The sequence below is a fragment of the Corythoichthys intestinalis genome, chromosome 1 (assembly GCF_030265065.1).
Source record: "Corythoichthys intestinalis isolate RoL2023-P3 chromosome 1, ASM3026506v1, whole genome shotgun sequence".
Classification (NCBI taxonomy): Eukaryota; Metazoa; Chordata; class Actinopteri; order Syngnathiformes; family Syngnathidae; genus Corythoichthys; species Corythoichthys intestinalis.
The window spans coordinates 13,636,308-13,658,635 of NC_080395.1; the positions used below are offsets into that span (position 1 = coordinate 13,636,308).

The following is a 22,328-nucleotide window of genomic DNA, read 5'->3' on the forward strand; positions in this document are numbered from 1 at the left end:
TTATGGCGACTGAACATTTGATGTTTAAAGGGTACATGACACAAAAAAAGCATATTTCATATTACACACAGTATTTAATGGTCCTTAATGAATGGACCGCTTGTCTGTGAGCAGAAGCGATCGATATGTTTATTCAACTTTTCGAATCCCACGTCATGAAAATGAGTGACTTCTGCCCAGAGTCTCAGATTGAGGATGAAGCCAGTTGCAACGTCAGTGGCAAGTGCTTCATCGTGCGGCAAAATTATTTTTGCTTGAAGTCCTTGCATAGTTTTCCCCTTTATTTTTCGTGTCACTCCAGCCCCATGTACTGCAGGCTTTTGTTGTTACACCAAAGGAGTGTAAGCCTTTTTGGGTTTCCAAAAGATCCTGTTTACCTCGAAAAATGGACGAAGGACCATTGGACAGACAGGCAGGCAGTGGAAGTGATTAAGCTAAGTGTTTTATACTGGACTGTCTCAGAAAATTAGAATACACAATATTCTAATTTTCTGAGACAGTCCTGTACATTAATCCACCATTTAAAGCAGGGGTGTCCAAACTTTTTGCAAAGGGGACCAGATTTGGCGTGGTAAAAATGTGGGGGGCCGACCTTGGCTGACGTCCTTTACATAGAACAATATACAGGACTGTCTCAGAAAATTAGAATATTGTGTATTCTAATTTTCTGAGACAGTCCAGTATTATGTCAAATACTGGCATCATGTCACACGTTTTATGAAGGAGGGGACTTGCATTTTGTTGGTGACCATGCTCTTGGCCGGACATTGGCCGGTAAAGGCAAGCACGGTGGGAGTGCTCGCCTTCATCGGCCCGTTTCCATGGCATATGAAAAGCCGTCGGACGCCGGTCGGTGTGTCTGAATAGAATGCTATATTTTCGGCTTGGGACGCGCCGTCCTCATTGTTTCTCACATGTCCGCCGACATTGCTCTATTTTCAGCTTGGGCTCACATCGTCCACCGCCACCTGCATCGGTTCTCGCGGGCCCACCGCGAGTGCACTGTTTTCAGCTCAGGCTCGTGCTTTCCCACACCATCACCACCTTGGCGGGAGCCAAGAGTGCACCATTTTTTAATCCGACGCTGGAGTGCCTGCGAGGCCATAGCAAGGAACTGCTATGGCTCTTGCTGTGGCCTCGGCTAGCACTCCAGCCGGACGGTTGCAGTCACTGGCGTAGGTCCCGCGGGACTGCTTGTCGAGGCCGCATCAGCACAAGTGTGATAGGAGACGTACTGTTTCATAATCTGAGCAAATGGAAGCATATAGATGTTGAATAGAAGCGGTCTGAGGATGGACCCTTGAGGAACACCAGATGTGAATTTGGTTTGTTTAGACCAGGGGTTGGCAACCCAAAATGTTGGAAGATACATATTGGACCGAACTAAAAAAAAAATATACATATATATATATATGTCTGGAGCCGCACAAATGATGAAGGCAACACATGCTGTATGTTAGTATACTAGCTATATTAGCCTATTATCAAAATGACAACCGGTTGGTTGGCCACAAATACATTATGAGCCTTCATGATTGTCGTATTTTCCGCACTATGAGGTGCACCGCATTATAAGGCACACCTTCAATGAATGGCCTATTTTCAAACTTTTTTTCATATATAAGGCGCGCCTCATTATAAGGCGCATTGAATAGAGCAGGGTTCACTAAATCCGGACCTCGGTGCCACTCTTCCTGTCGTGTTTTCCATGTCTCCCTCCTCCAACACACCGGAATCAAAATAATCAGGATCATTATAAGGCTTCCGGAGAGGTTGCTGATAAGCCTGTCGCAATATGCAATAATTCAATTTATCGCACGATAAATAAAAATGAAGGCGGTAATTTTTCCGCTGCGATTTATCGCCTTGTGTGCACGTGCAGTGACTATAGCTAATGCTGCAAATATTGTTAATTCAGTACGTGACACAGATGGATTCGGACCACAAATAGGATGTCTTGCTCGTGTAGTAAACCTAGCTGCTAAGAGAGCTGTAGCAATCAACAGTGTGCCCCGCCTCACTTTACAAATGGTAAAGATTGTTCTCAACACTTTTATACTAAATTTCTTCAGATGAGTAAGAAGTAAGCACATGGATATTATGCACTAAAATGCATGTTTATATGATGGCAATTTAATTTTTGCTTATTTGCAAAAAAACAAAAGAAACAAAAAATACAGTTAAGTTTTTTTTCGGAGCATTAAATGTATTGAATCAGATAGAAAATCGTGCCCCCCCCCCCCACCCTCGTATTGAAAATCGTACCGCCCGTGACTTAACTATATCGTTGCATCCCTATGGAACACCATTGCAGAAGCTTTGAGGGGAAAAGTTTTCATTTGCCTATTAACTGCAATTGTATTTTTTTTTCTTGAAAAACACATTTTATTCACTCTGTGTTTCTGTGTGGTATTAATATTGTTGTCTTTTACTTAAGAGGCATGGTCTATTATTTTTAGTTGTGATTTCTTATCGCGTTTAAATGGGTGTTCGTGATCTAATAATATGTACTGTATTCTCACTGTGTTATTGTAAATTGGTTTTAAAAAAAATTGGGGAGGCGCAATAATATCGCATATCGCAATAATTTATTAGATAAATCATCGCACACTAAAATTTGTTATCGCGACAGGCCTAGTTGATGGTGACATAATCATTTGAGTCAGGTGTGTTAGGGGAGAGAGACGGGGAAAATACGACAGGAAAAGTGGCACCGAGGTCCGGATTTAGTGAACCCTGGAATAGACACTACAGTAGCGGCTGGGGTTACATTATGCATCCATTAGATGGAGCTGCGCTCAAAGCTGCTGTGAGACCTTTTGCAGCTCAATTTTGATTCCTATATAAGGCGCACGGTCAGCCTTTGAGAAAATTTAAGGCTTTTAGGTGCGCCTTATGGTGCGGAAAACACGGTTTATGTTTCCTCCCGTTAGGGCAGCGCTAAAGAGCCACATGCAGCTCCAGAGCCGTGGGTTGCTGACCCCTGGTTTAGACTCTTGGTTTCCGATTGACACAATTGAAATCCCTATTCTGTAAATAAGATAGGAACCACAATAAAGGAAGTAAAAAAACTCCGTAATGAACAATAACATTTATTAGCAATAGTAACAAAAAGGTAGTGTAATATATTCAATTTATTTGTGAATATTACAAAGCATCAGATTAATAAAGACATCTTTCCTGAAACTGTTCAAATAAAGTTGGAAATTGAACAATTAGCAATCAAGAGAAAGGCGGCGTCAAAGTACAGGTAGTCCTCGGGTTAAAAACGAGTTCCGTTCCTACGCTGGGGACGTAACCCGAATTTCCGCGTAAATCGGAATTAACCCTTTAGGTACCCAAAACAACTGTCCAAAAAGTCCAAAAGTATTGTATTTTGTTTAATGACGGAGGATACACTGCCCTCTTGTGGCAGCCGACAGTCTGGCTGGACTGTCGGCTTACATGACTGAGGAGCAGACTCAATTGTCTGATGCATACAGGATAACTGCGATCTGGTTTGGCCCACATAAGGCAGTAAGTTATTTCAGCTAATATATGTTTGTTGTGTATGCGTTTGTAATTAAGTTTACAGCTACAATTTGTGGAGTTACGTGTGATCGATTTGCTATGAGAATTCGTCGCATTTCAGATAGAGGACATTTTGCTATTAGTTAGGCAAATTAGGCTAATTTAATCTACTAAATTTACATATAGATCAGACTGGATGGACGTTTGAACACCAATTGTGTTTCAAGTGTGTGTATCAAGTGTTTCATTGTGAAAATGCGTGTAGTTTTGAACATAAGTATACATACGTGTGTTACAGCTATCCACATTATCAAAAGTAAAGTAAAAAGCTTCAAAAACCATGATTGATCAAAAGGCACAATTGTTCTGTTTCCTGTCTGTAAATCTGAAAAACTTTACATTTAGTGAGGACAGAAAACATCATATTAATAAAGTTAAGTAAAAAATAAGATACTGTAAGGTGCAATAAGGTACTGTTAAAAAACGACTGAAGACAAAATGACAGGCGAGACTCCCGCGTCGTTAAGTAGAAATTGCTTAAGTCAAGTACCTTGTAACCCGGGGACTACCTGTATTTTAAATGCCAACATTCACATGTAAAATGGCGAAAAGCTAGCCTGGCTCTGCCAGACTATTCTCCCTGTATTTTTCAAACACTGATAGTATAGTCTGGAAACCATCCCATTAACGGCCTTTTCGAGCAGGTACAAAATCAATCGACAAATCAGATTCGTTTATTTGCGTGACGTGTTCTTCACGAGCAACGTCACTCTTGCGCGTCGAAAGTCGTCTCTTCAGCAGCACAGATGGTGAACGGCAGAGCCGAGAATATGTTCCAATCCACGGTAAAATCAGTTTTAAATGACCAAAAACACATCGACACGAGTCATTGACAACAGTCTGTCTCGCGCTAGCCATGTCGAATAAACGCCGCTCTCTTCGTATGTTTACTTCCGCGCGCAAGTCCATCGTCGTGCGGTCGCCATTTTACTAACGTCACGTCTGCCCGTTGCTGATTGGTCCACTCCGCTGTCTGTTTGCTGTGGCTTGCTCCGCCCTGGAAATTGTTTCCGTGGGAATGGTGGCCAGACTCAATAGCTGGAACAGCGTTGAGTCTGGTGTATCAGGCTAGCGAAAAGCAGTACCATAGCAAAATGTATCAAGTTATGAAACAACCCCTAAATAAAGAGATGTAGTCCAATTCATTTCAATCTAAAGTGTATAAAGACAAATATTGAATAGGTCTGAAAAAAAAAAGGGACTTGCAAAAGATTTCAAAATTTCCAAAAAAGGTTCAATGTAAGCCTGGGTGATATGAAAAAAAATTATGATAAGGATAAAACTTTTCTCATCAGTCGATATCAACGATTACCCCGAAAAATTTTTTCTTTCAAACTTGGAAGTTTGATTTTTCCCGCTGATTGCAAGTTGACAAAATCAGACTGCTTTGGCCAATCTTTCATAACAGAACGAAGATTCATGCATGGTCACAAATATGAGGAACATTGCACAAAATTAAAAGTCAACAAAATGTAGAACATTGCAAATAATCTGAGGTAGACATGCAATCCCCCCCCAAATTTTAAAACCATAAAGCGACAAACTAATTTTAATTTACACTCAGCAACATGTTAAAGCCTTTTGTGCATGAAGTCTTAAGGCGTCTGACAATGTCAACAAAATGTTTAGTTTCAAAAATGTGACAGCTAAACAAACAAGACAGCCATTGGTGGCCAGAAAAATAATTCTGTCTGCAGTATCAGGCTTTAATGCTGCTCTGTGACAGATAATGCTCTCTCCTGTATTGAATACCCTCTCAGAGCTAGCGTTCACGTTGCAACAGCGCTCCCTTATCCGGTTTTCGGCTGGTGTAATTACAGTTCAAATCTATCGACTTTTTATGTATGTTGACAAAAAATATACAAAGATAATTATTGTTATTGTTTTATCGCGCCCTGCTCAAGCGAAATTAAATTTAGGAATTTTAAATGCTTTTTTTTTTCACTGCAAATATGTGGCAGAAATCAGAATATTTTGTCACACGCTGAAATTCAAAGATTTCTCCCCAGTGTGGCTTCTTGTGCGATTGGAAATGTCTGAATTTTTTACTGCAAACTGCTCAGGATAAAGGTTTCTCCGCAGAGTGTGTTTTTGCATGTTTTTTTAGGGTTCCCCTCCGGGTGAATCTTTTACCACAAACTGAGCAGGCAAAGAGCTTTTCTCCAGTGTGCGTATACGAGTGCCTTGCTAACTCTTGCTTCAGAAAAAATCTTTTATCGCAAAGTGAGCAAGCAAAAGGCTTCTCTCCAGTGTGTGTATACGTGTGTCTCGTTAACTGTAGCTTCTGAAAAAATCTTTTATCACAATGTGAGCAAGCAAAAGGCTTCTCTCCGGTGTGTGTTCTTGCGTGTCTGTCTAACTCTCCCTTTACTGTGAATCTTTTACCACAACTTGCGCAGACAAATGGCTTTTCTCCAGTGTGTCTTCTTGTGTGTGTTGTTAAATCTTGCTTCCCACTAAATCTTTTATCGCAAAATGAGCAGGCGAAAGGCTTCTCTCCAGTATGCATGTGCGCGTGTCTAGTTAACTGTTGCTTAAGCAAAAATCTTTTATCGCAAAGTGAGCAGGCAAAAGGCTTCTCTCCAGTGTGCGTACTCATGTGTATTTTTAGTTCTTGCTTCGTACAAAATCTTTTATCGCAAAGTGAGCAGGCAAAAGGCTTCTCTCCGGTGTGTATTCTTGTGTGTTTGTTTAAATTTCCCTTCCCGGTGAATCTTTTACCACAAAATGTGCAGGGAAAAGGCTTTTCTCCTGTGTGTATTCTTGTGTGTGCTTTTAACTCTTGCTTCCGAGAAAATCTTTTATCGCAGTGCGAGCAAGGAAAAGGTTTTGAAGACTTTTGGTCAAAGTCAACATCGTCCTCATTGGTGTTAAAGTCAGAAGAGTTGGTTGTTGCGTCATCGCTGTCTGAGAGCGGCGCTAGGAGGCCGTCCGGTTGCGATCGTCCCTCACCTTTTATGGTCAGGTGTTGAAATGAGCTGTCGCTCATAGGTTTTGCTGCTTCAATCTCTTCGCCTGGACCTTCATCTTCTTCGCTCTTCACAATGACAATCAATGGAAACGTGCCAATTTCGTTTTCCTGTTCTTCTTCTTTAATGTAGGGTGTTTCTGGCTCCGCCTCCTGTTTGATGTCCGACATCTCCGACTCCTGTTTAATGTAAGTGTGATTGTCCTTCTCAGGGTGAAGATCTTCTACAGTGACATCTGTGGGACACAGGATGACAAAAAATGACATCGTTTGCAGTGTTGTTTGAATATTTCTTCGACAAAAAAATTTTACATGACAATGACGAGACGATAAAGAGCTAAAAACGTGTCTTAGGAGACAAAAACATAACGATACGAATACCAGTTGTCGTCTGACGAGACGAGAAGAAAATGTGATATAGGTAGTTTCCGTCAAATGTTCACAAAGTGTAAGATTTTTAGGTGTAGTTAGCCTGCAACGTAGCAATGTGCCACTCGTGTGACGTGCTGCGCCCCCCCCCCCCAACTCACCAGTGTCCTCTCCAGCCTTGTTTGTTTCGAAACATACGTGGTAAGATTTGTTTTCTTATCTTGACGAGACAGAATATAAATGTTGCTTTAGCCCTTAACTCATTCCCAAAAACGTATAAATACATTCTATTTTTGATTGTTTCAGTGTCCCAAAGACATATTTATACATCTTTTACGTTTTTTTTTTCCAAAAGAGACATCTCTGGGTTGTGATTCAATGTAGCTCCAAAGCACAAAGCTGAAAATCCATTTTAAAGCAATAAAACCTGCCACTGGAGGGCAGTAGCCCATTTTGGCTTTTTGAGACAGGCAACGATGAGGGAAAAGTTTAACCGGCTGTCGCGGCCACAATATCATCATCTTTCAGTTAGTCATGTGTAAATAAATTGTTACTTTGCTATCAAAAGCTCTATTTGTCTTGTTGTTTGTTATGTTGTAAAAGGAAAACATTATTCAGATATTTGGGATGTAACTAAAGCAAAAAATAGCTGTGTTAAAGTCAAAGTTATGTTTGAAATGTATGCTTTCACAAAAAGCTCAATTTCTCCGTTTTTTCATCAGAAATTGGAAAACTGCACAAACTAAGCTATTTTCTAATGCTGATTTCTAAAGAATGGAAAAAGATATGAACTTACTTTTTTTTCTGCTGAAAGAAGAGAGTCTAATCTTTCTTTTGGTGGGTTCCATGTTTATATAGCAATAGAACAGAATTTTTTGTGGGCCTTGCAAAATCAGTCAAAATCCAGTTAAATGGCCGGGAGCGAAGGGCCATGCTCCGGTGAAAATGGCTGTGAGTGAATGAGTTAAAGGTCTGTGCTGAGTGATCATCACACACTAAATGTAACTTATAGCTTTAGCATAGCATTCATGTTCATATTATCATTAGGTTAATGCTAACGACAAGCATCCTCTTAAACACTCTGATAACTTTTTTTTTTTTTTTTACATACAGTTTGTGGCATCCAGGTAGGTACAATTAATTGAAAATAAAGTACTGTTTTCCTGCTGAGTGTGTATTATGACCAAGTTGGCGTTGCCCTTGAAGACTCTACAATATGTGCTCGCCTCTCATGTTCATTTAAAAATGATGGAAACCTTCATTCATTTATTTGTTTTTGGACTAAAACTTTTGCATTTTACAGACAAAACATTTTGAGGAAACGACTCAGACAAGACGAAATTAGTTTTCGTAAACAAAAACTACACGAAGACACATTTTGAAATGACAAAAATATGACAGACTAATAAGTATTATTGTCCAAAAGACTAAGCCGATAATTAAAAGGGCTGCCAAAAACAATACAGGCGGTTTGTCAAAGGTTAATGGTCCTTCTCTTGTGAAATTACATTAGTTTATCAGGGGTAGAAGTCCATTCATTTCAAGTGGTGGGGTGGCGGTGAACGAACCTTCGTTCATTTTAGTGAGCCGGGTATTATTGTTCTTCATTTTTAAAAACATTTTTTCTATTGCTTATTTGAAGGCCTTTAGTCAAACTCAAAAATATTATTTGTCATTACTTCAAATCAAAGCCAGTTGTAGTATTTCATCGCATCTTTAAGTAAAGTGTAGAAACGTCTATCATAATTAAAAGTATTCACTTTAAAGCTAGACAAGATGATGACCCCCCCACAAAAAATATATATACAAATGAGATCTGAAAGCAACGACATGCGTTATTGTGTCTGGGCTACCGAGCTAAGCCAAACAAAGCTAAGCTAAATGAGCCTGGTACACAACAACGTACGGCTAAACGACGTCTACTTAGCTTTAAGTTGGGACGTTTTAGTCGATGAAACGCTTATTTTGGTACTTACCCGATAAGAATGCTTTGAAGAGGGTCGTTTCGTTAGAAGTGTACATGAAAGGACTGCAAGTCTAGGATGTGTACACAGACGTTGCGTCAAGTGAACCGGAAGTAGAAACGTTCAGGCGTTGAAACTTCAGTGTAATATACTGACGTGTGTAGAACGTAATAGGCGAACGTCACTATTTAAACTGGAATAAATAAATATTAATTACATAAGATAAACATCTCCCAGAGCTAATATTTAAAACTTAATATTGAAGGCTCAGAAGCTGATCCTAAAAGTACAAAATAATTCTCTGCTGCAGAAACCCTCATGAGTCATGCATACGCTCATCACCTCCAGACTTGATTGCAGTAACGGCATTCAGTTTTCCATTCAAACTCCTCAATAAACTACAATATATCCAAGACTCTCACCCTACCCCGCTCGCGGGCCTCCTCCCTCACGAATTGCAATCCAACTGTGACGATACCTGATCGAGACGTCGACGCCCGGGGTCAAACTTAAGGGTCAAGGCTCTGGACTGATGCGGCCTCCGTCTTCATATCACAAAATGTCGATTGATTTATGTCATTATTCCCCACAGATATAGACGCCCTCTGCGATTGGTCATCAGTCCGGACTGCAGGGTGGGACCCAACCCCGTTCCGATTGGCAAGTTCTTCCGGTCCGCAAGGTGTGACCGAACCCACGCCGATTGAACATCCCCTCCAGGGTGGCAGCCGTGAGTAAAACAGTTTATGAATGAATTAAAAGTGTATTTAAACAATGAGCAATAATTCCGCTTGCTGACTGCATTGCAGGCCCATATATCTAGTCAAATGATTTTCTCCATCTTGTTTTGAGCGTTAAAGACTATTGAACAGATGAATGCGTGACATTATTCCACTTAAATACTGCCATTTGTTCTTATTAAGCCCATACATCTAAAAGTTTACCTAAAATGCTTTTAAATAATGTTTGAACAATATAGATTCTTGAATTAAGGACAGTTCTGTCTTTACTTTAAGGAGGTGTGTTTTTGCAGTGTAAAAGAGTCCTAATTGCCTTTGTTAGGTCAACTTTCCCCCACAGAATATATAAAATATGTATACACAGTCGAGCTCAAATCAAATGTCAATTTAAGTGTGCGGCTCCCTCTCCCAGTGTTGTCTTTTCTGTGGTAGTCGCAGGTGGTCGAAAATGGCTGTTTGAATGTTAGATTTGTCACTTACATAGTACAATGACCTTAAAAAGAGCAACTCCCTTTCAGTGCATCACACAATGAATTAATGTCAATACATAAATGAATAACATACACTTGGGGTACCTAAAAAATACATTTAAACCACTAGTGTACGAAGGAAGTAGAGCGTTGATATTGAAATAAATAGAAAGATAGCTGAGCCCTGAACTAGGCCAATACCAAACTGCAATATGCAAGTGTTTAGCAGATATAGAAGTGTTAAGAAACCAGTATTCCTTTAGAAATAAGTCACGAGGTTTTAAATTTTCCTTCAGGATGTCATTCTGCCCGACAGGTAACAAGTAACTCTGGGTGGTCTTAGCATCCTTCTAGTCTGCAGGGTGGTTGAGCATCTGTTCAGGGCTGCGGGATGGCGGGACCAAAGTTCGACGTCGTTTCCTTACAGTGGCGTCGCATTCCAAAGCTTAGCAATTTAGGATTTCTTGCTTACCTTGTTTTAGCTATTGTCTTGGCCTTTTTTCCCCCACTTGCAAATAAGGGCTTTTGGACTTTCCCAATTTCTGTATGCTTTAAATGTATTTATTATATGCAACTGAAGTTGCAGCTTGTTTTTTTCTTGTATATAAATAAATGAGATATAGCACCCAGTTAAAGTTAAGCAGCCTATATCGAGTCTTAGATAAGTTTACTGATAAGCAAGTGTTTTGCAGATATTGAAGTCAGACCCGGCCGCAGAAAGAAATTACAGGGGGGGCATTACCTTTTTTTTGGGGGGGGGGGGGCACACTTCTTCAACGTAAATTTAGCCGTAACAGTGGCGTTTTTACCCATTATATTTCCTGATGAAAGTGTCAGTCAGTGCAGCACTATCCCTTCATGTTGACTTTCGGCCGCGTCTTTGTCATGGCTTGAGTTCGTCTTTAGTTTCTTGAAAAAAACACGTATGTCCATTCTAATTTGAATTAGCAACGCAGGAGCCACTCAATCGCCATTTCTGTAACCGGAGCAATCCCTATCCAATCGAAGTACCCAATGGCCGGCTACTCGGCCCGCCCCCCTTATCTGTGATTGGCTAGAAATTGCCTACATTCGCTGCTCAGATTGGTTGAACTGAATGAGGACCGATCAAGATAGGATGACTAGAGCACTATTTTTCAACTTTTTCTGAGTCACGGGACGTTTTTACGTTGGGAAAAATCCCGCGGCACACCACACCAAAATGTTCCAAAATTACTTTCCGTACAGTATATTTAATTATAAAATAATTTCTCAGTATTTGTACTTACTCAGTGTGAAAACGCTTAGCAATTAGGCTTGAAAAACTATCAGACAGGGGACTTGAGCAATGTCTTTAAGCACATCAGTGCTGGTCGTCTCGCTGACAATGGCTTTGCAGGCAGGTAGTATTAACGTCTCTGCCACAGTTTGGGACTTTTGGGATTTAGCAACAAAGTAACTGGCTTTCAGGGCTTTCTTATTTACCTTTGTAGTTTTTCTCAAAAAAGTCGCCCATTTCTCTGTGTTTTCACGAAGGCGTACAAAATAGTCCATCGACTTGTTCTGAAGCGACAGGCGTCCATTTGGAAATGGCGTTTAAGCTTGTATGGCGCTAGATAGCCGCTCGTGTCGCGTTCAATAACTGCTCGGTTTTCTAGCCCTCTCCCACCTTGCTGTCCTCGATAATGTGTTGGAATAAAACAAAGAGGGAGGATCAACGGTCATCACATATGGATAAAATGAAAAGGACACTTTTGTGTATATCGACACTTGACGAGTCAAATAATGAACAGTAGACGTGCTGGGGTCCACATTGTTGCGGAGAGCAAGGTGGCTGATGGCTAGAAATCCGAGCAGCTCTTGAACGCAACACGACTCGTCTGCACACAACCGATAACTTTTTGCTTACTCCTTCCTTCCTACTGCAACTTTGCCCGACGATGTTAAAAAAAAAGCGACATTGGATAATTTCTCGCGGCACACCTGACGATCTCTCATGGCGGCGGCACAATCGGTTGAAAAACACTGGAATGTAGGGTTCATCCTCTCCGTGTGTGTATGTTCTTGTGGAAGATTTAAAAAAACATTACACAATTCAGTTTAATCGAGCTAGGGCGGACACGGCCGTCCCTCAGGGCGGGCACGGCCCCCTAATGCCCGCCCATGCTGCCGGGTCTGATTGAAGTGTTGAGAAGTAAGGACTTGGTTTTAAATCTTCCTTCTGCACTAATTGGGAAAGTGCACAATGTACAGGACTATATGCTATACCAAGCATACTGCAGATTTGTGTGTGTGTGTGTGTGTGTGGTGGGGTGGGGTGCGTGAGTGAAAAAAAAATAGCTGAGACATGAAGTACATATCGATGTGTTTTATTTTACAAGGTCATCGACCGCCTCCTTAAAATTTACAAAGTTTTCAAAAAAACTGCCAGGAAGTTCTTTGGATGTGAAAGCCTTGGCCGTGTTGCAGTATGTCTTTTTGAATTATTTTTGTGACCCTAGTTTATAAATACTCATTGAAAAATCAACCCCTAATTTCACCAAAATTGCTCAGAGCATAAAGGGTTAATCAAGCAAATACACACCATGAGAAGATTTACGGCAGACTACATTGATTTTCCTGGCATTAAACGCATCGTCCGGAAATTTAATACCTACTGCAATTTTCCATGAAACTGAAGGGAAAGAGTCGATTTTCCTTTTTACAGGTTCTTTAATTCTTTTAACGAACAGGAGATGACAACACACGATTCAGGAGTAGGAAAAGATGCTGGCTAGCCAGGAGATTCTACAGAGGTGTCGCGAGTAGAAGATTCCTTGACCTTCGATATGATACCATACAGTTTATATTTGCGTAACAAACAGTGACGAGAAACAGTGGGCAGCCTAGTCCCGCCTCTTAGACAAGACAGTGCATAAACATATCAGGCTTAACTTGGGGAGGTGCCGATCTCCCTGTTTGACATTGACTATGACCAGATGTTCGCTCAGATAAAACACTTTTGTAAGAAGAAAGAGTGGCCAGACATATGGCTATGTGAATAAATGGAAATTTATGTCTAAAAAAACTTAAAGGAGAAGTTCTGAATTTTTGAGATTAGGGATAATCTTTCAGTTAGCGGGGGTTAAATAGTCAGTGGAGTTGATTTCAACAAATTCTGTGCAGTTAGTGATTTTTTAGTTTCAGGGCTTTGGAGTGGCTAAGCTAGCGCGAGTCAATGGGCCAGTCCACGCATGCCAATAAATGACAACATATGCACGCATGAACATCACTGAAGACCCATGCAATTAATCGTGTTGGCTATGTTTTCAGGACGAAGTCATTAAAACTTCATGTCAATAACTGTAGTATGAACAGCAAGATTTGTAATACAGCAGCTCTGTAAGTAATTGGCTCCAGAGCGGAGTGATATTTTTTCCACCGGAGTGTTTATGTTGCAGCCAGCGGCAAGTATCCACAGTTTGTATTCCTCGTTCTTCATAGGGAACTTGTGAAAACTCTCATTTGCCCATTTCTTCTGTTTCAATAGCCTCTAAATGGACGTTTCACTATGTTGCCGTTCTGCAGTCAAGAGTCCATAGACTGATGCTGCATTCGAGAACGGTGAGAAGTCAGAGTTTTCCAACATCCGGCCAGGAAAAATATCATTGGAACGCCCTAGTCGCTATGTCAGGCCCCCCCAAAAAAAGTACCCCGACTTAAGGAGTTGCTTCAATCAGACGTCACTCGACAAAATGCGCTGCCCATCAAAAAACAGACCTTAAATATTAAATCTAAAAAAGGCAGTTGACAGTGTGGTTTATTTATTTAGCTGTCGTTTTTCCTCCACTATTTGATCGCTTACGAGAAGGCAGGTTTGCTGGAAGTCAACGTGTTTTAATGTTAAAAAAAAAAAAAAAAAAAACACTGCTTGGAGCGTTTTGAAGTCACAACTAGTACCATCTAAGTGGGATAAACCCGACTTCCCACCTTCCTCGAATGCAGAGCAAGCAGGAGTGGCCGAAGCACTCCTCTCTATCAGGGGTGTAACGGTACACAAAAATCTCGATTCAGTACGTACCTCGGTTTTGAGGTCACGGTTCGGTTCATTTTCGGTACAGTAAGAAAACAAAATGCAAAATATAAATGTGCTAGTTGTTTATTACACACCTTTGTGCTTTCAACAATAGGAACATTAGCCTATACAAAGCTAGAATTCTGCTCAAAAAGTAGCGGGTATTTAAAGATAATCCAACAACAATTTGCCTTTCAGACCCCGCGTATTGGTCAGCTTTCTTTCTAAAAGAAAGAAGAAAAAAGTCCTGTGCTAAAGAGAAAAGCAATCCCAATGACAAAGATTTTAACCTGTATTTTACAAATAAAATGCCTCAATAAATCATTTTTTTTCTTATTAACGGTTTTCAAAAGCTTTATTGGTGGATTTTCTCAAGTTAAAGCGCCACACAGAAATTCATAAATTTAATTGTGTAAGCAGGATCTGTGTATTATTCTCATCATTTAATTACAGGTGTTTTAGCTCGTTTAAATTAATTTTATTAAAATGGGCTATTATTTATTTTATTATGTGTTCATATTTTACAAATGTGATGTAGTATTCATTTATATTGTATATTTTATGTTGTATAACTTTAGTTCCTATGTGAATATTAGTTCCTACTTGTTTTGTTGTGGTAGGAGGGCTTTGTATTGAACACGGGGCCGTGTTGGTTATTATTATAGCAGAGAAGACCGCAGTAAATCAACAAAGACAAGTCAACTGTGCCCCGATCTACCACTCAAAGAGATCTGATGGACTCAAAAAGTGGGTTACGATTTCATATCAGTTTGAAAATCGACCAGATCCACCGAATTTTTACACGAGTGACTTCCGGTCTCCCCAATCCTAGCTACCAGCAGTAGTATTGACGCAGGAGGGTTGCGTCCCGCGTCAAATAATAATTAAAATTAAACTAGGAAATTTAAATGGTGGCAGAAATCAGAATAGTTTTTCACACAATTCAATTCAAAGGTTTTTCCCCAGTGTGTGTACTCATGTGTGATGTTAAATGTTGCTTCCGACTAAATCTTTTATTGCAAAATGAGCAGGCAAAAGGCTTCTCTCCAGTGTGTGTTCTTGTGTGACTGTTTAAATTTCCCTTCGTAGTGAAACTTTTGTCGCAAACCGAGCAGGCAAAAGGCCTTTCTCCAGTGTGTGTACTCATGTGTGCCGTTAAACCTTTCTTCAGACAAAATCTTTTATCGCAAAGTGAGCAGGCGAAAGGCTTCTTTTCAGTGTGTGCTCTTGCATGTCTGTTTAAAGTTGCCTTCTGACGGAAGCTTTTACCACAAACTGAGCAGGGGAAAGGCTTTTCTCCAGTGTGTGTCCTCATGTGCGTCGTTAAATACATCTTCTGAAAAAATCTTTTATCACAAATTGAGCAGGCGAAACACTTCTCTCCGGTGTGTATTATTTTGTGTCTGTTTAAATTTCCATTGTCAGTGAATATTTTACCACAATATGTGCAGAGAAAAGACTTTTCCCCAGTGTGTGTTCTTGCGTGACTGTTTAAAGTTGTCTTCTGACCGAAGCTTTTACCACAAACTGAGCAGGAGAAAGGCTTTTCTCCAGTGTGTGTCCTCATGTGCGTCGTTAAATACATCTTTAGAAAAAATCTTTTATCACAAATTGAGCAGGCAAAACACTTTTCTCCGGTGTGTATTCTTTTGTGTCTATTTAAATTTCCCTTGTCACTGAATATTTTACCACAATATGTGCAGAGAAAAGGCTTCTCACCGGTGTGTGTTCTTGTGTGACAGTTTAAATCTCCCTTCGCGGAGAATCTTTTACAACAAAATGTGCAGGGAAAGGGCTTTTCTCCAGTGTGTATTCTTGTATGTATTTTTAACTGATGCTTCCCAGAAAATCTTTTCCTACAAACAGAGCAGGGAAAAGGCTTTTTTTCCGTGTGTGTGTACGTGTGTGCTGTTAACTGTTGCTTCTGGTAAAATCTTTTATCGCAAACTGAGCAGCCGAAAGGCTTCTCTCCAGTGTGTGTTATCGCGTGTCTGTTTAAAGTTGCCTTCTGACGGAAGCTTTTACCACAAACTGAGCAGGGGAAAGGCTTTTCTCCAGTATGCGTCCTCATGTGCGTCGTTAAATATATGTTCAGAGAAAATCTTTTATCACAAATTGAGCAGGCGAAACACTTCTCTCCGGTGTGTATTTTTGAATGTTTTTTCAAATTTCCTTTCTGGCAAAATCTTTTATTGCAAAGTGAGCAAGCGAAAGGCTTCTTTCTGGTCTGTGTTCTTGTGTGACTGTTTAATTTCAATGATGACTTGTTTGAGGATTTTGAAGCATTTTGGTCAAAGTCAACATCCTCATCATCAGTGTTATATTCAGAAGAGTGTGATGTTACGTCGTCGCTGTCCGAGGGCTGAGTTAAGAGGCCGTCCGGTTGCGATCGTCCCTCACCTTTTGTCATCATGTGTTTAAACGAGCTCTGGCTTGTAGGTTTCGTTGCGCCACTTTCTTCGCTTGGACCTTCATCTTCTTCGCTTTTCACACTGACAGTCATTGGAAACGTAGTGAGTACATCTTCCCGTTTTTCTTCTTTCCAGCTGGGAGTCTGCGCCTCCTGTTTGATGTACGGCATCTCCGACTCAGACTCCTGTTTAACCTGGGGGGGATCGTGCTTCTCAGGGTAAGAGTCTTCTACAGTGACATCTGCAGGACATGGGAGGAAAAAAATCATTAATTGCCAGAATCGATGTTCAATCGTCCTTCTGCTGTGAAATTATAGTTTATGACGTGTAGACATCCATCCATTTGAAGTGTGAGGGTTGGCAGCGAATAAACGTTCATTCGGTATACTAGATATGAACTAGGGCAGCAGCTATCGAATATTTTAGTAATCGAGTAATCGACTGAAAATTCTATCGATTAATCGAGTAATCGGATAAAACATATATATTTTTAGGTGAAGAGCAATTATGAATATACATGAGAAAACAAGACATTTCATCTAATATTGAACCATTTTCAGTCAATCAATGTCTTTATTTTCGATGTACATTGTTTAAAACAGCCAACAATTGCATCTCAGATGTAACTAGAATAAAAAAAAGACTAATTCACTGCTTTCACTCAAAAAACTTTTAGATCTGATTAAAAAAAAAAAATTCTGACCTAAAAATGCCATTACGCTTGATAACACACATCACTTAAAAGTTTGGATTTTTTCCCACGTGTTGAATTTCTATTTGCGTCAAGCTATTTTTAAGTTCTAGTTAAGTTTTAAGTTAGTCTAAGCTTTAAGTCCTGATGGGATTTTGAGTTTTTGCAGTGTTCAAAATGTATGATACAGGCTGTATTAGAGCACATTAGGGACCAGTGCTACTTGGTGTTTTATCCAGCAATGACTACTGAGCTAAAATTGATAATTAGCATTCTTAAGTATTTATTTTATACCCTCATCACTTCACAACGCTATGTTATGTTAAAGCTAGGCCTGTCGCGATAACAAATTTTAGTGTGCGATAATTATTCTCATAAATTATTGCGATATGCGATATTATTGCGCCCCCCCCAATTTTTTTTAACCAATTTACAATAACACAGTGCGAATACAGTATATATTAATAGATCAAGTACACCCATTTAAACACGATTAATATTTACTCTTAAATTCAAATATACTTTTTAAGAAATCACAACTAAAAACAATAGACCCTGCCTCTTAAGTAAAAAACAACAATATTGATACCGCACAGAAACACAGAATAAATAAAATGTGTTTAATTAAAAAAAATTGCACTTAATAACTTAAGCATTTAGGAAAATGAAAACATTTCCAGTCATAGCTTCTGCAATGGTGTTCCATAGGAATGCAACGATACAGTTAAGTCATGGTTCGGTACGAATTTTGATATGGGGGACACGAATTTTGAGCCGTTTCAATACATTTAATGCTCTGTAAAAAAAAAAAAAAAAAAAAAAACAATTGTATTTTTTTTTTTTTTTAAATTGCCATCATATAAACATGCATTTTAGTGCATAATATTTATGTGCTTACTTCTTACTGATATGAAAAAAAATTGTATAAAAGTGCTGATAACAATCTTTACTGTTTGTAAAGTGAGGCAGGGCACACCGTTGATTTCTACAGCTCTCTTAGCAGCTAGGTTTACTAGATGAGCAAGACATCCTATTTATGGTCCGAATCCATCTGTGTCACGTACTGAATTAACAATATTTGCAACATTATCTATAGTCACTGGTATGGATTGATTTGGACTTCTTAACCTCATATGACAAATGACTGCTGACTGTTTAGAATTCTAGTATATGGACTACATGTCCCATAATCACTCTGGGCTCACGTAGCCAATGGCATGGACCGTAGCACATCTAGTTTGCCATTTCATGATATCTAGTGTGTGCGCGCAAGCATATGACGGCTTTCATAAACAGGACGAGTTTGAAGCACAGCGCTCTTAATTTCATTCAGCTGTTCGTTGTCAAAGTGAGGTTATTCGTAGCAGCCGGTAACAATGTTTTGGCGGACTTTGTTGTAAATATCCAGCGTTGTGCCGAAAAATAGCCGCCCCGCGTGAAATGTCACTCCTGACGGGAGCGCCCACACGTCAACAACACCGGCGCGCCATAGATGGTCCACAGTCACTCCGGAGCACTGACGCGGCCGGTATACGTTGACCAATAGGATATAATGGGAACGATTGGCTCTGGCGCTAGTTTTTGCCGGACCTGGAACGAAGATGCATTTTGCGCAGTTGGTAATGAACTTTTAACAGCACGTCTGCCGCACGCGCACACACACGTGCACGTGAGGCGATAAATCGCAGCGGAAAAATTACCGCCTTCATTTTTATATATCGCGCGATAAATGGAATTATTGCATATTGCGACAGGCTTAGTTAAAGCCTGTATGTAAGACACGGTAGCCACGCGTCGACAGTGGTCATAATTAATAGAAACCTAGCCCTCCGCAGGGCTAACGTTACTTGAGCTAGTGACAGTAACGTTAATCTTATTTATTAGCGCTTAGCGCTCTTTATTAGCGCTTAGTGCTCTACTGCTTTAAGATGGCGGCTGCTTGCTAACGCCGCTGTCTCTGTCATTTCGCATCTAGTTCAACATACATGTGATCTCTATGAGACGCATCAGACGCTACGTGCTACCAACGTAGCATCATGCGTGCTAGTTTTTTACAACATCGTTGGTGTCTTTTGTTGCGGGTGTCGGCTGCAGTAAGTTTTTTTGCTTCTTCCTCTACGCACGTGACATCGGCGCGTTGCCCCGCATTAAAAGTAGTCCGAGCAAAACGTGATTTTTAGAGCTGTCAAAATAAATGATTACTCGATGTGAATAAAATTACTCGGATCAGTTTTTAAACTCAAGTTACTCGAGCATTCGTTTCAGCTCTAATATGAACATTCGTTCATTCGATGCCATTCCTCCCATTTCTAACAGATTGGACATCTACTATTACAACTCATTCCAATAACAGCAGAAGGATGATAATAGCTTGTTTTCCTGTTCATTAGATATTTTGTAGAATATCCTGCAGCGACTTCCTGATAATTGTTGTCTCACCATATTGTGAGATCATCATTATCGTGAGCCTTGTATCGCCTATTGTGAGGTACACAGAGGTTCCCACACCAAATAATGGCGAAGCTTTAAATCTCGTTGTATTCTGTACAACGACAATAAAGGCTTTCTATTCTATTCTAAAAATATATCAACAACATTATAAAATAATCGGTTGTATCCCAGTGGAGAAAGAATATCAAACTGTACCTATAGTTCCGTGTTTCTGCAGAGTTGGCTTCATCAGACTTCCTTCTTCCTCAGACACTGATGGTTGACGGACTTCGGTTTCAGTCTTATGCCTACCAATATCCTCGGTCGTATCACCATCTGCAATAGCTCTCGTCTCATCAGCTTCTGTCTTCAAAGTCACATTAGCTTTGGCCAGACGTCTGTGAGAAAGTGCCTTCTCAATGACCTATGAAAAAAAAGCAAAGAATGTCATCAACAAAACTTCTACAGGTAGTCAGATGAATTTGTAATTGTCTGTGGGCCTACAGGTACCGCAATACAAAATTCTACATACATACCCGTTTACGTTCTCTTTTCTTCATTGTCCCTTCACAGCGTTTAACTGTCAGTGGATGAGAAAAACACTCTCTGTCAGGAAAACAGATCGTTGGGACAGCATCCAGCTTCTTTTTCTTGGCAAGTCTGAAAATGATGGAACACCATTTTATTTCGAATGCCTATCCTACGTCATTGGGTTGGTAGTAACGCGTAAGTAACTTAAGAAAAATGTACATATATAAGAGTAGTTTTACTAAGCTATACTTTTTACTTTTACTTGAGTAGATTTGTGAAGAAAAAAACGCTGCTCTTAGTCCGCTACTTTGGGCTACACAAGAGTCGTTAACATTTTTGCTATTTATTCTACATATTTTAGTTTTTTTGGTCAGTGATGCCAAGAGTAGCTCCACCAATTTTACCAATGAAACGTCGCAACAATAATCACACGAGTCCATTATACCAAGCAGACGCAAGTTCGCCATTCTACACTGTATGTTCATGCCAGCCTGTTCAATCATGTGGTGTCTTTAAAGCATCGGAAAAAAATGAAGTATTTGACAAAGAGCGCTGCCTTCAACATGACTCCAAAGCGTGGATTTTAACCTCTCTTCCAGTTTTTATTTGGCACCGACACACCACGGAAAACCGAAGATATGATCTTTTTAATTTTATAATAGTAAATATGAAGGAAGAGTTCACTGTTCAAACTAAGAACTATTTTCTCCACCAGAGGGCACTAATGCTTTTTGGACGAATAATACTTCATTTATGATGTTTTTTCCCCTCTCTCTCATCGGAATTCAATGATTTAAAAAAAAAAAAAATTTTTTTTTGTGTGTATTTCTTTGGTTTAGTGTGGTTATGTAATGGGTTATTGTACTGTATCGCTATAACAATTCATATTGATAACTTTGTGCTCAGAAAAAATACCATTGTTTAAGAGAGAAAAAAAGTAAGCAGTTACTCACAATTTACCCATTACCTGTGTATTCATTTGACCAAATACTTTTTACTTGTACTTGAATACATTTTTTTGGACGACGACGTTTACTTTTACTTGAATAATATTATTTCGAAGTAACACTACTCTGACTTGAGTAAAATTTTTGGCTACTCTACCCAAATCTGTACCTCACCACATCCCGTCTAGGATCGGAATAGGCCTACAATTCAACATTGGAAGTCAAGAAACGAACGTACCTATTGCAGAATCCTGATTCCTCTCTACTTTCAAGGATAGCGGCGCAAGGGCTTTCGAAGCACTCCTCTTTGAAATGTCGCGAACACACGACAGCCCGTGGTCCAGGTTCACAAAAATCGCTCCGGGTTAGCTGCACAAATCTCACCCACGCTCGTCTAAGTGGATCTATTTTTGGAAATGTATATGTTGAAACCCCCAAGTCTTTGTTTCCAACACTCTTGCATCCACCGACAACGCAATAGTTCGGCATTTTTTGAGCGGACGGTTCAAACAGTGATGCACAATGGCTGACTTTCTACATTCGTCCCCCTTAGATGACGTCATCGCCGAAAAATGTTAATTTTGTCTGGCATATTTGTGTTAGTATTGTTTATTTTTGTTGTTGTTATTGTTTGTGTGTTGATTGTTCATTTCGGTTCATTAAAAATGTCATTTTGTCAAACAAAACAAGCTGAAGCGCACGGTGTACAGGGGTGTCAAATTCGCGTTTTGGGACGTTTTAGTCCACTAAACGCTCACTTGATACTTATCCAATAAGAATGCTTTGAAGGAGCGCGTTTGGTTCGAAGAACGTACACAAAAGTCTGGCGTGGGTACGGAAATGTTTCGTGACGTGAACCGGAAGTAGAAACATTCAGTTTTTATTTTTTATTTTTATTTTTTATTTTTTTCAAATTAACAACATAATGCTAAACAGAAAAACAAACAACAATGCAAACCAAAAATAGAAGAAGAATCAACCATACAAAAAAAATATATACAGTCTAAACATTGCACATCAGAGAAGAAAAATACTGTAAGCAATTATTCACAAAGTTTTAGCTTCTCACAAATACTGTTTTTTTTTTTTCTTTCAGAATGATATTTAAAACAGATTTACGAACACACAGTTTCATTATAAAAGTGAGGGAAAAGACGTTAACAGCTTACTAAATTTACATTTGTAGAGGTAGAATTTCGATAAC

The 22,328-nt window shown here is 39.7% G+C and overlaps 2 protein-coding genes across 4 annotated transcripts; both read right to left on the reverse strand.

The window, feature by feature from the left end:
- Window positions 1–2,837: 2,837 nt before the first annotated feature.
- LOC130917766 (gastrula zinc finger protein XlCGF17.1-like) lies at window positions 2,838–9,496 on the reverse strand. Of its 3 annotated transcripts, XM_057839457.1 has the most exons (3): window positions 8,884–8,976; window positions 6,523–6,774; window positions 2,838–4,638 (listed from the first exon to the last, which is right to left on the reverse strand). In XM_057839457.1, the coding sequence occupies exons 1-3, from the start codon at window positions 8,927–8,929 to the stop codon at window positions 4,634–4,636; spliced, it is 303 nt and encodes a 100-aa protein (XP_057695440.1). In that variant the 5' UTR covers window positions 8,930–8,976; the 3' UTR covers window positions 2,838–4,633. The 3 variants fall into 3 exon arrangements, with proteins under 3 accessions (XP_057695440.1, XP_057695431.1, XP_057695423.1); XM_057839448.1 differs by lacking the exon at window positions 8,884–8,976 and adding an exon at window positions 9,350–9,496 and having other exon boundaries at window positions 2,842–6,774; XM_057839440.1 differs by having other exon boundaries at window positions 2,843–6,774.
- A 2,959-nt stretch (window positions 9,497–12,455) lies between these two features.
- LOC130917590 (oocyte zinc finger protein XlCOF6-like) lies at window positions 12,456–21,661 on the reverse strand. The gene is made up of 4 exons (XM_057839170.1): window positions 21,363–21,661; window positions 20,183–20,306; window positions 19,863–20,070; window positions 12,456–16,766 (listed from the first exon to the last, which is right to left on the reverse strand). Exons 1-4 carry the CDS (start codon window positions 21,611–21,613, stop codon window positions 15,058–15,060), a joined length of 2,292 nt encoding a protein of 763 aa, XP_057695153.1. The 5' UTR covers window positions 21,614–21,661; the 3' UTR covers window positions 12,456–15,057.
- Window positions 21,662–22,328: the final 667 nt, after the last annotated feature.